The 16,520-nt window shown below is 38.8% G+C and overlaps 1 protein-coding gene across 2 annotated transcripts in view; it reads left to right on the top strand.

The window, feature by feature from the left end:
- Window positions 1-1,624, top strand: part of LOC147448329 (dynamin-2A-like) — a 54,653-nt gene extending 53,029 nt beyond the window's left edge. For both annotated transcript variants that reach the window (XM_086524174.1, XM_086524175.1), the window contains 4 exons: window positions 403-516; window positions 594-661; window positions 744-907; window positions 997-1,624. In XM_086524174.1, coding sequence (XP_086380300.1) covers window positions 403-516; window positions 594-661; window positions 744-907; window positions 997-1,256 — 606 coding nt within the window. In that variant the 3' untranslated portion in view covers window positions 1,257-1,624. The remainder of the gene's footprint in view (window positions 1-402; window positions 517-593; window positions 662-743; window positions 908-996) is intronic.
- The last annotated feature ends 14,896 nt before the right edge of the window (window positions 1,625-16,520 follow it).

The following is a 16,520-nucleotide window of genomic DNA, read 5'->3' as shown; positions in this document are numbered from 1 at the left end:
TGTTTCCTATTTTACTTTTTGCCTGGCTAGCTGGCCAAGAATTTTTGAGAATCTACCTGTGAAGCTTTCTATACATATTGTAGTATCTCTTTTCAAGTGAGCTCCTTTGTCTTGCGCTCATTTGTTTACGTTGATTTTGAGGTGCAACTTCTGAGACCCTCAGGTTTTTACACCATTCCTGGATATACGGAGGATTTTGTAGAAGATATTGTCTGGCCCTGCAATAGTATATGGCTCTGTAAGCTAATCCGATTTGGCAGATCTTATGATACTGAATCCAGCTTAAAATTTACAATTCTAATCACAAGAAAAATGTTTTTGGAATTTTATCTTTAATTAAAATGAGTCCGCTTAATGCATCACGCGGGTGGAACAAGTACTTATTCTTCTTTCTTTGCACAGGATACTGTTGTAAGACGTCCTATTGACCCTGAAGAGGACCTGAAACTGATGGCTCAAGAAGTGCGGGACTATGTAGAAGCTGTTCTAAATAGTTTGGCAGCAAATGTACCGAAGGTGGTGGTCTGCATGGTTGTAGTTTGTGTATTGCTGGTGTTTGTCATGTAAAGGCTAAGTCTTTTTTTTTTTCGCAGGCCGTAGTTTTGTGTCAAGTGGAGAGAGCAAAGGATGCTATGCTAAATCAACTTTACAGTTCCATCAGGTTCAATGTTGTATCTGCATGCGACTTAAGTAAGTGCTGTAGGCAGGCTATTGTTATCTCTAAGCATGCTGGCATCTTGCAGTGCTAAACCATTTGAGGTGATACAAGAGCTCTTGCAAGAAGATCAGGATGTAAAGAGGCAGAGGGAACGTGTTAGACGGCAGTCTTCTTTATTATCTCGCTTGACCAGACAGCTGAGTGTACATGAAGCCCGTGCTTCAACAACAGGATGGTCAGGGAACGGTGGTGAGCTCTGTTCTTTTTGCTTTTTTTAGAGGCAGCTGCAAGAAAATTTATAACTGATTTTCAGGCGGGAATTATGTTTGATTTTGTAGCATCTTCACGGGCTGACGGGCCGGGCAGAGGAGAGGACTGGCGTGTTGCATTCGAAGATTCAGGAAATGATGGCTATCGTGGGTCTCTCGATCAGAATATGATGAACGACTCTCGGCTTTCTTCTAATGGAGGGCACAGTCGGCGGCTCAGCGATCCTGAACAAAATGGTGATGTTACTACGAATTCTAGGAGAACGACGCCCTCTCGATTGCCGCCTGCTCCACCACCCTCTGCAGGGGGTTCTGTGTACAGATACTGATTTTTGCCAGACAGGTATATTCTTGCTTTTTTATGCTCCATTTTGAGTATATGACAGGGCCATCTATTGTATAAAGCCCCATTGGGGTAAGTTCTTTCCATGCATTACTTCAGCTTCACTTACTGAAGCATGCATGTAGTCTTTGTTAGTATCCTTGCGAACTTTATATGGGTGATTACTTCCAGCTTGATAGCTGTTTTGAGAAATCTTCTCTTAAGAGAAAATTGGAACAGGTGGTCCTGGGAGCAGATGGCTGTTTTTGTAACTAGTATAATCCTTGCTTTTTGTATACACGCAAATTTTTTGTGTACTATAAATTACAGAAGTATATTTCATTGGGTTGCTTAATGACAGGTAGCTTCAGGATATATTGTGAGTTACAATTGTTGGAACTACTGAGTGGGAATGCTTCGCCTGCAAGGTTCTAAAGGTTTAAAAATCCTCTTTTGTCTTGAAGTGGATGTCTTTTGTGCGAAAGAGTTCCTCGAGTCCCATTGAGAACCCACTGGGACTACTTTGGGAGCAGTTTGATTAGAGCTTTCTAACTGAGGACCGTTTCTTTCAGCATAAACAACCATGGGCTTTCTACGCTCTGCCTCTATATTAGCAATTCATTCTTTTGAAAGTGTTTGCTCCGTCAGTATTTCAGCATCCCAATTAAACGTGGCTTAAAGTATCCCGAACGTCCTGCGTTTGAATCAAGCTTAGCGTCTGGAAGGTTGGACATTTTGTTGGTAAATCTAGCTTAAAGAGTGGTGAGTAAAGAGGAATATTTAGGTTAGGCAATTCTATTCATTCTGTGGAGAACATCGCTTAAGCAAGTGTCATATTCTGTGGAAGGGCATCACTTAAGCAAGCAGATAGTGTTTGAAATTTGAGGCACATCTAGCAATTTCATTAGATAGCAACTCCTTGCTTGGCACACTTGTGTCTTGAAAGTACTTCCCAAATTCATTATTAAGAATAAGTGATTATCTTAAGGTCTTCAAAAGGGTCCACTTAAATTGAATATCGAGAAGATCTATTGCATGCTAACAAATTAATAGGTGTACTTGCAGCTCTCCCTTGATTTACTTTGATCATGAATAGCCAATACAAGTGGGCCTTGACTTACCTTTCCAATGCTCCTTTCCCTTGATTACTTCAATAGGATTCAATTGAAGCTTAAGCATCTTAAGTTTCGGTATGTAGCTATAATATTGATAAGGGATTTTGGAGGGGAACTTAGAAGGTACTAGCTTGGAATCCAAGGGTAGAAGGCAAGGAAGGTGGACTTTCTTTTGGGTGGGGGGAGGGGATGGAAATTAATGAATTTCTGTTTGTGGAGGATGCCCCCTTGCTTATGCGATGATCTTCCACAGAATTAATAAAAGGGCCTGAACTAGAAATCCACAATTCACTTTTCTTTCTTTTTGAGAAAGTAATCACGTTAATCTACATTAAAGTTGGAAAGGAGAATGTTTTTTGGGTGAGCTTGTACCACACTAACCTATCATTGTTTTCCTACAAGTATTTTAATTGTAAATGTTTTACGATACACCTATGCCATTCCAGATATAGAATCGTCACAATTTCTACGGCGAGCCACATCTTGCATTATTCTTTCTAATGCACCAAGATCGCAAATGAGAGACTAAAATATCTCTTCCCCTTTTGCTGTTGAATCTCTTGCCGCATTGTGTAAGCATCGAGCAAGTAGTTAGCGTTTGAAGTGTGAGGCACATCTAGCAGCTCCATTAGATTATTTATAGCTAGGCACACTTGACATATGAAAGTTGTTCTCAAATTCATTATGAAGGAAAAATGATCACCCTAGGTCTTCAAGAGCATTTCCAAGATTGATTCTATGCAAATAAACTAGCTTCAAATGAGTTTTCAAAAACGCTCGAGGTAGCCAAAAATATATTATAGGAAACTTACAAATACAGTCTGAAATTTCAAAAGGGTCCACATAGATCTATTGCATGCTAACAAATTAGAAGGTGTACTTGCAGATCTCGCTTGATTTATTTTAATCATGAATAGCCAATACAAGTGGGCCTTGACTTACCTTTCCAATGCTCCTTCGCTTGATTACTTTAATAGGATTGTGTTGAAGTTTAAGCATCTTGAGTTTAAGTATCTCAAGTTTTAAGTATGCAGCTATGATACTGGGAAGGGGCTTTGGGGGGAACCTTAGCTTGTAATTCAGGGGTAGAAGGTAAGGTAGGCCGACTTTCTTTTGGGGAGAAAGGGTGGGGAGAAGGAATGGAAATGAATGAATTTATGTTGTGAAATTTCGGAGAATGTCCAGCTAGGGATTCAACAAAAAAAAGGGAAGTGGAGATATTTTTCTCTCATTTTGGACATATTTTGGGTCTAATAACAAAGAAGGCATTGTCATCAATTTTCCCTATGCTCAAGTCTCGGTTGCGTTTTTTTGACCCTTGTAGAAGAGTGTCCTAAAAGGCTAGTAGATGCGTCCCTTTGTGCAAAGGCAGGACGAAATGTTGCCTTGTTCTCTTAAGCAAACCATACAAAAAATGCTATGGATGTGTGGGCAATTCATTGTGGTTGGTTGGATTATGGACAGGATGTGTTCCAAAAGTTCGTTGTGTTTGAAATTTTGGACGTGGTGTGTTCACAGCTCACAAATGAGGATTCTTGGAAATAGTGTGGTCTATAGTTCAATTTTCTATGAGGCAACTGGTGCTCAAGATGGCATTCTATTCAAGGATAGGTTGGTGATCACAACCAGTAGTCAGTTGCTCTTGGGTTATCCATGTTAGCTTCTTTATCGACTTGGTCTTCCTATATATGTCCACTATGGTTGCAGGGGAGCTGTTAAAGTTTTAAGCATCTCAAGTGAATGGCTTATTTGTCTTTGGTGCTTAGTTTACTTATTTCATTTGATTCTGGGTGGGGCAATTTCTTGAGGGAGGTACTTAAGGCCCCCGAGTTAGTATATAAGTGCACCGTGAGCTCCCGTTGTAACGTTCATTTAATTCATTTCCCAATTGATTGGTTCATCAACTGTGTCTCCCCCTCTCTCTCTCTCACACACACACACACACACACACTCTCTCTCTCTCTCTCTCTCTCTCTCTCTCTCTCTCTCTCTCTCTCTCATTGATATTGCCTATATAGAGTTTTATGTGATTTGAAGTCCTTTTGCTGCTATCATATGGAGTAACAAGAAGCAACCTACAATTGCTCTATCAAATATAAAGGCAGAGTACATGGGTGCTACAGTGGCAACATGTCAGGTAGTATGGTTGGGATTGATACTTTAGGACTTTGGAGCACAGATGCAGAGACCGATTTTCATCTATTGTGTCAACCTTACCAATATACAATTGGCTCGAAACCCAATGTTTCATGCAAAGATGAAGCACATCGAGATGCATTATTGGGTTGATTGATGTGGTGGTTTCTTGCCTCAAGTGCTTATTGCCATCTCTAAAATAACGTCCTTTCTTTGTGGTCGTCTATATCCATCTCACATATAGAGGTATACCTCATGCGTTGGCATGGATGTGGCAATCTAAGGCCACTCTTATTGTAGGTGAAAGCCTCCCTTGCCTAGGAGGGATAAGTTGAAGTAGCCGATCTTTCTGGTAGTGTAGGTCCATAAGGTATAGACTTGAATATCTTTGGCTTGATATTCCATCACCCGTCTCAATGGGTCGAAGCCCTTGGGAACCCCTCTCAAACAAGCAGTGCAATATCCTTCTAATCTCGTAGTACATTGGGTGTCTTTGGTTTGAATGATCGCGATAGTGAGATCAATCCACATCCTTTGAATATATTAGTATTGGGTTATATGTCTAAGTGAACGTATGGAAGGTTAGTTACCTTGGGAACTTCAAATCAAGTAAAGTGTAGTTTTCTTCAATGGACTTACCATATATGTTGAGTGAACGTGTTTTTGACGAGAGTTTTTTTTCAAAATACATGAAATTTTGAAGTTACCTTGGAACTTCAAATCAAGTAAAGTGTAGTTTTCTTCAATGGACTTACCATATATGTTGAGTGAACGTGTTTTTGACGAGAGTTTTTTTTCAAAATACATTTCAAAAGACATATTCGATCATTTATACTTATGATTTTTATGTATAAGTATTGTAGTACCTCTTGTTGCATTGTAAGAAAGCTTTTATATAAATGTATATAAATTAAATATGTGCACATGTCTGTATTCTAGAGCACACGTGCATATAAACATGCATCGATGTATTTTTGGTGTACAGAAGGCCATGGGAGAAAGTTGTAAAAATGTGCACCTTTTGAGTGTTGATATAGAGGTTGTTGTCGATGGTGGACGAGTGTCCTCTTTGATGAAAAGATAGATTTATAAAGATTATATCTTCCTTTTATAATGTAAATGGTTCTTTTCATCATTGTAACTTGGTCCTTTCATTTAATGCTCATTTGATTTCTTTTTTTTTTGGTGTATATGGGTCCCTTCATTTAAGGACCTAATGACTTTCTTCTCAACTTTTTATTTAAAACATACTTTCTAAATTGTAAATTTTTTGGTCATTCAAAGAAAATTTACGGCTAAAAAATTGTAAATTATCCTTAAATGAAAGATTTCCTTAACAACTAAGAATTAAAGAATTGTAAATTGCAAAAAGAGAGTAAATTTGTTCACAAAAAAGTTTAAGTTGTCCTTGAATGAAAAAACTTCTTAACAATTTAGAGTTTTTTTTCGACGTTTGGATTAATATGAAAATGCCACCTTGTTACTTTAGTGTAGCATGTATCATTATTAGGTATTAGGTTTAGACATTTCCAATATTGATAAGGAAAAACTCAAACATACATGTCACACATAACACTTGATCAAAAGAATATTGCAAGAAGAAAAATGTAATTAATGAGTACGAACTCCATGCAATATTATTACTATCAACTTCAAATTTCACACAAATTTTTTTAGGCCCGTCATTCCTTTAGAAATGCTTATATAATCCAATGATCAATGTTATTTGATCATACTTTGATGCCATTTAAAAAAAATATAAACTCTAAAATCCCAACATACATCAAAATTACCACATTGGTTTTTTTTACATAGTCCACTACAACATTTATCTCAAAAAGCAACAAACTAAACTTCCAAGTTTGGTCAAATTTGGTCAACAAGTAACTTCTCCATGTTTAACAGGAAGACAACTTGACCTATTACTATTACTCCCTTTATAATATACCCTCTCTACAACCTTTCATAATATTTTTTATGAAAAAATAAATTTCACAAACACAACCCTCATCTACTTTTGCATTACATTTCGTGACCAAGCTATCATGATTCTTCACATTGTTTTCCATAGAGTTAATGTGTACACAACGAAAAATATATACATTTTGACATACCTTACAAGAATTCCTAACAATATGTGTGTTAGCATGTTGATAATAGTGAGACTTTGGGAGTGGATAATTAAACTAGGAACATTCATGTTTGTATCTTGATAAAGAATAAGTTATAGAAGTTTTGCAACGTTGTGAATCTCACTTTCCAAGCATAGAAACTCTAAGTTTACATCTTTTTTTAATTTATAAAAAGTACTCAATTGAGCTTGAATTGCATTAATCACAAAAATTTACAAACAGCCCCGACATATCCTTTGCACATGAAACTCCATAAAAGAAAGGACGCACCTCCTCAACTACTCTTACTTGTTAGGCTTGCAATTTTTATTCCTTATACAACATCTTGTAAAAGTAGAGTGGTGCACATGTTCTATTAGTGTGTATCTACAAAGATATTGCAAAGTTTGGAAATGAAACTAAGAGAAGAGATAAGTGGAGGTGCCACTTGTGGACGAGTCAAATGAGGCAGCATGAGATGCACACAAGGAGAAGATCATCAAATTGCATGCATGTAGCACAAGCAAATTGAGCTTGGTATTAGGTAGTAGTAAGAGATGCACTAGGCAAGTAGAGGGAGATGTAGGTCCCATGGAGTGAGAAAGGAGCTCCATATTGACAGGAGGTGAGCAAGACCTACGCAAGAGATGAGGGACTAGGGGGGGAGATTTTTTTAAAACGTGTGGATTCGCCAGACCGATAAGCAACTACTCGCACTGGCTTGTCTCACAACGAATATACTATTTATTTCGTTAAGATTGTGGGGTCGACTTCGACCACTGCTCAATGATTTACCCTTGGATTGAATTGAGTGGTCCAACTTGGAATCATTGGAGATTCCATGTAATGAAAATGTTCACTTTCAACTAGCATTGAAAGTGAACATTTTCATGTTAGAAGTTTTCAAATATAGAAAGTGAGCACTGCAACTTTAGAATAACCTCTTAAAATACACATTCTTAGATTAGAAAATATTTTCCATGATTGGAAAGTGGAATATCTTATCATGGAACTATTTTAACATTTCAAATCAAGGTTATGAATCACATTTCCTTGGTTGTAAAGTCTAAGAATAAGATTGTTGTGGTGCTTGCTCTGTTTAGGAGAAAGTCAAAGTCAGGGCTGCTCGAGAGGCTGTCTGCGGTAGGGAGTGGGGCTGCAGCATAGGGTAAAAGTCCCTATTTAGAGGCATCTTAACTCGACGAGGTAGTGCGATTCGATTTCTGCACTATTTCGAGCGTGGAGAAGCGCAAATGGAAGCCCTGCGTAGCAACAGATTGCAGCGAAAATGCCAACAGGAATGGAGCTCCAATGGCAAAGATCGACGCAGATTACACATTTGTGTGTAACAAAACAGAGCTCCAAAGGTGAAATGGGCAGGGGGGTATTTAGCGACATAGCAACCAGCAAGGCTCGACCTCGCGATCAGACGGTGGAGATCTAGAGTTAGCTCCGCTAACCACGCAAGAATTGCTACGTTCTTGCCTCATAACTGGAGCCAATATGTGTTAATGCTTAGGGCTGGATGGGTCCCTGAAGAGGGACTCGTCTTTTAATTGGGGCTTTTACCCTAGAGGGAAATACGTGCTTGGAGGCCTCTTGGGGGGCACCAACCCTAAACTTGTGTATGCGAGAGTGGTCCTCCCTCCCACCGCCCCTTATGGGGAGAAAAAGGGGTCCAATTATGGTGGCGGCCCTTGCTTGAGAATCAGCTGTCAATTGTAGTGGGTTTGGTCCACCGAAGATGCTTGGCTTCCATCAACAACCTGATCACTTTTGTCTCAAAATCGGCATTCTAGTTGGTGGGCGACGTTTTGGTGTAGGCTCCTGGGAATCGGTGATGGAGCTCTTGGCTCCCCCCATTCTCGGCCTTATGTCTGCCTGGTTTTGGATTGGTCTTGTTGGTCTTTTGCGACAGGTTGGTGTGGCCCCGGTGGGTATGCTGCTCTGCGGTTTCTCCTGACTCCCTTGGGCACTATTAAAGGTGGTTCCATTGGTGGCAACCAAGGCTCTTCTTATATCTATGATTGGTTTGTTCAGTGGGGGATCCCCTGTTCGCTAGGATTTTTTGCTTTAGGTTATGCCTCCTTGTTGTCTTTTATGACGTATCTGATATGGCCCTTATGCCTCCTTGTTGGCTTGATTACTCCCCCCCCCCCCTTCCAATATAGTCGGTGCTCTCGTTCCGCTTAATATATAGCTGAGGGCTCTAACTATGGCTCCCAAAATTGTTACCATGAAATAAATATTTTTGTTTGAAAAAAACAAAAAACACAAAAAATTAGAGAAGAGAAGTATGTTTAAAATTCTTTGAAAAAAATGTTCTTTGAATAGACATGTTCTCATGATGGAAAAATTCTTGATAATGTCTATCACCTTCAAAAGTTCACTTTATAGTGTTACAATCTTTTTTTTTTGCAAATCTCAGAAGATGTGAGAATATATTGAAATAGAAAAGTCAATAGCATTGCCATGCTCAATAGAGAGAGAGAGAGAGAGAGAGAGAGAGAGAGAGAGAGAGAGAGAGAGAGAGAGAGAGAGAGAGAGAGAGAGAGAGAGAGAGAGAGAGAGAGAGGGCGAGGATGTTTTTCAATATATAAAATGAACTACGCATCTGCTTCAAATATCACAACCTGTTTGACTACTTAGTAGATTATTGCGTGAGTTGTGATACCTACGGGATTGAGTTCAAATTTTGCATCCAATTTTTGAAGGATAAAAATTAAGGTGGTACAAATTCCGTAGTTGGGAGGAATCTTCCAAAGTAATGAATTGTAGACGATGGGAATAGTCCTTAGTGGAATGTTGGACAAGAGGCTTCCAAAAGCGGTAAACCGAAGATAGTTACCATGGTAATTGGCACAATACATAGCCAGTTAGAGCCTAGTCAGGAAGGGTATAAATAGGACCGATTACTTCATGAGGATCTTGTCTCAGTCTTGATCCTAATCTTGAATTGTGTATTCTAGTTATTAGTTTCCAACCCCAAGCCTAATACTGGTATCTTGAACTATGGGCTAGTGTGTTTTGTAACTTTCATTAAGTTGGAAACCCATTTGTAGTCACCCCAGTCGTACACTTTTTTGATTTGAATAAACCAATCCAAGTTCCAGTTCTCTTTTCCAATAACGATCTCTTTTCAGTTCCAGTTATGTCTTTCAGTTGTACTTAGTCTGATATGAGGTCTCTAGTCTGATCTGAACTAGCTCCAACTACCAACTTGGAATAGTTGTCTGAACGCATTCAGGTCATTCCATTTTGGCGATCACGATGGTTGATCTAACGCTGCTCTAGAAAACCGAACTATCTCCCAGTTGAGGTTAGAGAGGGTAGATATCAAACATGCTGCCCAAAAGAGGTCGACTACTAGCTACCAGATTCATGGAGGATCCAAATTGCGTCAGCCCAATTTCAAAAGAGTCAAAGCGAGGCTTTGAAACTCAACAACAACTTAGAAATGAGAGAAACGTGCGCCCGAGACTAGGCACTGTTGATGTATTAAGGGATTCTCAACATTCCAGGCGATGAGGAGCTGATCCCATGGATCTCAGAAGAGCCAAAGACATAGTGAGGAAAGTGAGAGTAGCAAACAAAGTCACATATCAACACATAAATCATCCAAGAAGAAGATTTCCAGGACATTGTGTAAAAAACAAAAACAGACAAGGATTGACATGTTGATACTAATCATTACAGGAAGAGACAACCCAGAGAGAGGAAGCTAGTACATAAATCCATAGCAAGTCAAGTTACTGAACATTCCAGTATTCTGAAGATTTCCTTTCTAGTGTTCAAAGGAGGGAAAAAAGATGATCCGGATGTACATATCCAAGCTTTTGAGCAGTATGCAAAACTCAAAGATATCGATGAAGATGAATGGGGGGAGTACTTTCCATAGACATTGAAGGAAGTATCTCGAAAGTGGTATTACCATTACTCAGTCTATCAACTAATATACTACAATAACCTAATCAAGGCTTTCAGACTGGAGTACTTAGATAATAGAGGGGATGAAGACATTCTGTGTGAACTTGAAAAAATCAAGCAAGGTAAGTTGTCGGTCAGGAGTTGTGTCGAAAAGATCAAAGACCTGACCATACAGTTACAAGAACCCCTTCTAAGAAGAGAATGAGAGCTTGGTTCTTGAACGGTCTTAGAAGCAATAAATTAAGAGAACAAGAAGTACCGGCACCAACAAAGAAATTCAATGATGTGGTGTAAAGAGCTTTGAAACTGGAGCAGCAAGCGAAGAAAGAAAAGGGGCATAAGAAAATACAGTCCAACGAGAGTGAGAATTTAACTGAAGATATATCTAGTTCTAGCTCCAACTCAACTTCATCTAAAAGTGAATAAGAGGAAAAGGAGAAGGGAAAGAAGAAAGGATCATGGACCAATTAATTGGAGGAAATGTTGAAAAAAATCACGAAAATTGCAAAAACAAGACCTTCAGTCAAGAAGAGAAAAATTTGGTATTCAAAATGTAGATCCAAGGATCATAAGATTGATGAATGTTCTCATTGCACCTACTATAAAGCTTATGGTCATGTATGGAATAACTGTGGAATAAGAATTTATCATTTTAAGAAAGAAAACGACTTATCAATGATTGCAAAAACAAGACCTTCGGTCGAGAACACAGAAATCTAGTGTTCAAGATGTAGATCCAAGGATTATTGGACTGATGAATGTTCTCAATGCACCTATAATAAATCATATGGTCATGTATGGAATAACTGCGGAACAAGACTTCATCATTTTAAGAAAGAAAAGGACTTATCAATGATTTCACTAACCAACCCTGAAGCAACTAAGGTAGATGGGGCCAGTGGGTCCAAAGAGAATGAAGCCAGTACGAGTACTGGTACTGGTAGTGAATGGTACCGAAGTGGGATTGGCAGTAGGGACATATGAGACTTTTCAAAATTGAACATGAATTGTTACATATGCGAAAATTATGACCACTTTACAACCTAGTGCCATATGATTTCAAGCCATAAAGTACTTGACCTGGTTTGGTAGTTTTTGGATTGTTTGAGCTTCAAACATTCTGGCTATTCTAGAAGCTTATTTGCCAGGTTTTCAATGATCTTTGTTGCAAGCTCCCTTTGCTCCTACCATTCATTGACTACCTTTTCCTTGCCCTTAGCCTTCTAGACTACTCTTTGCTGCTCCCACATTTTAGCTTCGGTAGTCCGTTTTTCCTCCTCATCTGGGATATCTTCAATGACTACACCTTTGCTTCTGGTTACCACCTTGACTGGCATTGGTTATGGTGCCTTTTCTAATGGGTTTGGAGCCCAAAGATGTTTTGTTGTCTTTCTTTCTTTTCTTCTTCTATTCAAACATCTTGCATTGATTCTTGGTGCACAGAAAATGTTTCTTGAAGTTTCTTGGTTGAGTTTCCAGTCACAAAACCTTCTTTTTCATCAGTGGAACTGTCAATAAACTCCACAATTGACACATTTGATCTTGAGGACATTCCCACACCCATATTTGTGACCAACATGAACTTTGTGAACAAGGTTGAATCCAATACAAATTGAAATTGATCACCTAATGTTAGACCATCTTTCAGCTGAGTCTCAATATCCCCATCCGAAGCAAAAATGATGGCAAACATCTCACTGTTACTACTACCCCCATAATCTCTAGGATTGACCATGGAAAATCTTGCAAGGCAATTAAGCAACAAAAATCCATTGCTAATAGTGTCCAAGAAAAAACTCAACTTGCATGAAGATATTGAAGCCATCGGTGGTGGGAGAATATTTTAGAGCTTACACACTATCCATATATATTTTAGCTGACATCTAATGCTATATTTATAGACAATCTCTATTTGCCCAACTATCTCTCTCCCCTCTCTATAACCCTCTACATCCTCTCTCTCTCTCTCTCTCTCTCTCTCTCTCTCTCTCTCTCTCTCTCTCTCTCTCCCTCACCTGTCTTCTCTATCACTCTATCCCTCTCCCCCTTATCTTCCCTCTCTCTCTCTCTCTCTCTCTCTATCTCTCTCTCTCTCTCTCTCTCTCTTTATGCTTCTAGAAAATATAAGACTCTACATCCATAGGTTTATCCGATGGTTTGCTTTCACCTTAGGAATCATTCATTGAGAGAATTGATTCACCTGCTTGTAATCCTGCTCTCAATATACCATCCAACCATGGCAATGGGTGGTTTTAGGTGGGAAAAGCCACTTGGTTGTAGTTGCCTTGTAAATTCCTTTTTTCATTATAATTTTACATCATTTAAACTGGCCAGGCGTGACGGGTAGTCTTGAATGCCATTATGAATGAGAATGAGGGGTTCTTCTCAAATCTGACGCGCGCTACTTTTGGGCATTCTCTAAGCTGTATCACCGCCCGGATTCATGGGGGTTTGGTGGAGTTTGATGAGGGCTCTGCTACGGTGAATCCTCTTTCCTGGTTAGCTGCTTTCATGGTGGGCTCCGTGGCCAGCTAGGGGTGGCTCTAGGATGAATGGAATCTTCTGCAATCTATACATAAGGTGAGCACTTGCTCACTTAGTTTTCATTCAACATTTTTTCTTTTTTTTCTCCTTGGTAGTATCTGTTGATCTGTTTCGGCTCCCTGCCCCTATCAAGTGCACTCAAGCTTTATGGCTCCCAGCAAAAAATCCACTGCTGAATCATCTGAGGTAGCATTATACTCGGTTACTGGTTTTTTCAAATTTGTCATTATCAATTGCCTCTTGGAAATTTCTATAGGACTTATGATGGTCTTGTTGTTTCTGGATGTTTAAACCATACTGTTGTAGTAAAGAAAGAAACTCTGTCAACTGCTGCTCTTTTTGAGGTTTTGGTTTGGAAAGAAGAAGATGTTATAGTAATGGTTTTTGTTAAAATCGTACTGGCCGATTGGTCCTTAGACAAAAGTTGGCTCAAATCTCTTACTAATGTTACTTTGGTTCTGATTATTTTTGGCCGGTTGAAGGTGACTGGTGTTCTTTGCTGGCAGCTAGTTCTCACTTTACGTTTGATATCTTGATGATTCCACGCTGATGATTCCAAACTGTTTTACCGTATCATGGTAATGATGGTACCACTGTTTTATGGCTACAACAAGAGCAGGTAGTATTAGGAACGAATGGAATTAAGAAAATAGATTTAGGAAATGAGTGATATTAATTTCATACTGCTGCTTTTTAAGCTCTTTTCCATGAAAATAAGTTGCATGGAGGGGTTGAGTTGGGGTTGTCTTGCCAACCGATCTATTGCCAATTAACTTGGGAGTATCTAACTGGTTACTAATTTGTTGGGCTTTTTTCGTCTCTGGTGCTTCTTAGAGATAATGCGAGCTGGCTCACATGCTATAGTTACTATTGATAAAACATGTCGGCTAGAAATGGATGGATATGGATATAATATGGTAGTTGGAGCTGTGTATAACAAATTATGTTTGGTTATTGGCATTGATCTCTTTTGTTGGTGCTATTTTTGAGGTTTCGGTTAGGGCTTGACCTACTGTTCAAAGCAGTGTGACTGATGTTGGTTAAATATCTCACCTATGCTCTTTTTATACTAGCGTTCTCAGAATTCTGGAGGTAAGTATACTGGCTGTTCTTTGGTGGCTGACAAAATTGTGTTCCAGTTGGTAATACCCATTACTGACCTGATATTGGTGGCCTTTGAATATGGGTATTGGGTGGAGTAGTATTGGGAACTATGATATATTGGATAGGGCTTTATTGTTGCTGTTCAGGGACTGGGAACTAGCATCATTTGCTGTTGCCTCACTTGAGAAGGATGATACATCTGGTACTTAGATACGGTATTCGGCCGGAATCTGAGAGGGGATTAAGTTTATATCCAGCCATGTTGGGTAGATTTGACCCGCCCATTTTGCAGTTCTACTCCTACTTTTGGCTTATAGGTGCTTGGGTGTACCGGTTCTAAACTCCTTTATATGATAAATATGGTAAAATAATTGGGTTGGGGTTTGTTATACCTCCTGCTTGGTATATAAGCAACTTAAATACTTTGCTGTTGATGCTACAGCTGGTAGTGATTTTTTATTGGATGTATATGGTTAGATTGGGTCACTTTTTGCTAATATCTACCACCTATATGTATTTACATCTCCTGGTTATGGGCTATATGGGCTCGTAATCAATCTAGTGTGTAATTTGAAACTTGTGTTAATGAACTACTCTCTGTTGGTTCACCTGGCTTGGAATACCAGGGAAGTATTACTCATATGTATTGGTTTGCAGGTCGGTTGGATAACTTACTCACAACTTAGATCGAAGTGAATCTCTTTTATTTCTTATCTAGGAGATATTCTCTTTACTGCTGATGATACAACTATTTTTTTTACTAGATATAGATGGTTTGGTTCGGTCACTTTTCGTAAATATCTATCGCCTATATGTATTTACATCTAATTGGATACTAATTAGTGTGGCTTTTTTCATCTCTGGTGCTATTTAGAGGTAATGTGAGCTGGCTCACAAGCTATAGTTACTATTGGTAAAACAGGTTGACTAGGAAATGGAGGGCTATGGATATATTATGACAGCTGGAGCTGTATATTACAAATTGTGTTTTGATTATTGGCATTGATCTCTTTTACTGGTGCTCTTTTTGAGGTATCGGTTAGGGGTTGACCTAGTGTTCAAAGTATTGACCGATGACTGTGAAAACTATCACCTAAGCTCTTTTTATACTAGCCTTCTCGGAACTTTAAAGGTAAGTATACTGGCTGCTCTTTGGTGAGACTGACAAAAATGTGTTCTAGTTAGTAAATACCAATTATTGACCTGATATTGGTGGCCCTTCAGCATGGGTATTGGGTGGTGTGATATTGGGAACTATGGTATGTTAAATAAGGCTTTATTGTTGCTGTTCAGATATCGGCAACTAACATTATTTGCTGTTGCCTCACGTGAGAGGGGTGATACATTTGGTACTTAGATATGGTATTCAGCCTGAATTAGAGAGGGGATTGAACTTGTATCCAACCATGTTGGGTAGATTTGATCTGCCTATTGTGCAGTTCTGCTATTTTAGGCCTATTATCGGACATCACCGGTTTTGACCCGATTGACATCTTGAGGATAATTCTCTGATGGTAAAATACAAAATGCCTAAAATTTGAAAGATTATTATCCTGTTAGTCTAAGGAAGATTTTGACTTCAAAAACTGCATTAACTCACTTTCAAAAAAAAGTTTTTAAGGGAGAATGAGTTCTTTTATAAGATGGAATGTAAGGAGCAATTGAAAAATAATCCTGTTTGGCCTTATTTCACAGTGAAGTAACAAACTTTATACTAGGAATTAAAATATACGTTTCAAAATTTTGAGCTAACACTTTGATTATATCTGGTTCTTTAAAATCAAAGAAAATTTACACATCATTATGATTTGCACAGCATGGTTTTCTTCTTAGGATAGTACCAGGGTGACATGGATGACAACTAGGTCACCCCAGTTACCTGTTATGCGGTTTGAAAACTAACGAACAATTTGTTTTCTTACTTTGGATGCAGGTAAGGGTGTCCTTTCCTTGGCTGCTGTTTGAGTGGATGTTATGCTGTACACTGATACTGTAACACTAATCAGGACCTTCTTTCCCTAATATGGCATGATACTGTGATGTATTGTTTTTGATATTCAGTCAAAAGGAATACATGATTTGTACTATATACTATAGACATAGGTCTTTGAAGTTTGTATCATGTGTTATGTATATTGTAAATAGTTTAAACTCTCTCTCCCTAAACACATGGGTGCTTTGGGTTTTAGACCTATGGCACCAGGACCTTGTCTACGGGATTGTTATCCTTAGGAGATACGACTTGAAACTGGATCTTCTAGGATAAGGGGGTTTCCACACAACCATTATGACCTGGGTCTTGGTTGGTTTTAGGATGGAATACCTACCAATTCC

Source organism: Adiantum capillus-veneris, chromosome 11 (assembly GCF_014529385.1).
Source record: "Adiantum capillus-veneris isolate H3 chromosome 11, ASM1452938v2, whole genome shotgun sequence".
NCBI classification, from domain to species: domain Eukaryota; kingdom Viridiplantae; phylum Streptophyta; class Polypodiopsida; order Polypodiales; family Pteridaceae; genus Adiantum; species Adiantum capillus-veneris.
This window is presented reverse-complemented; position numbering and strand designations above follow the sequence as displayed.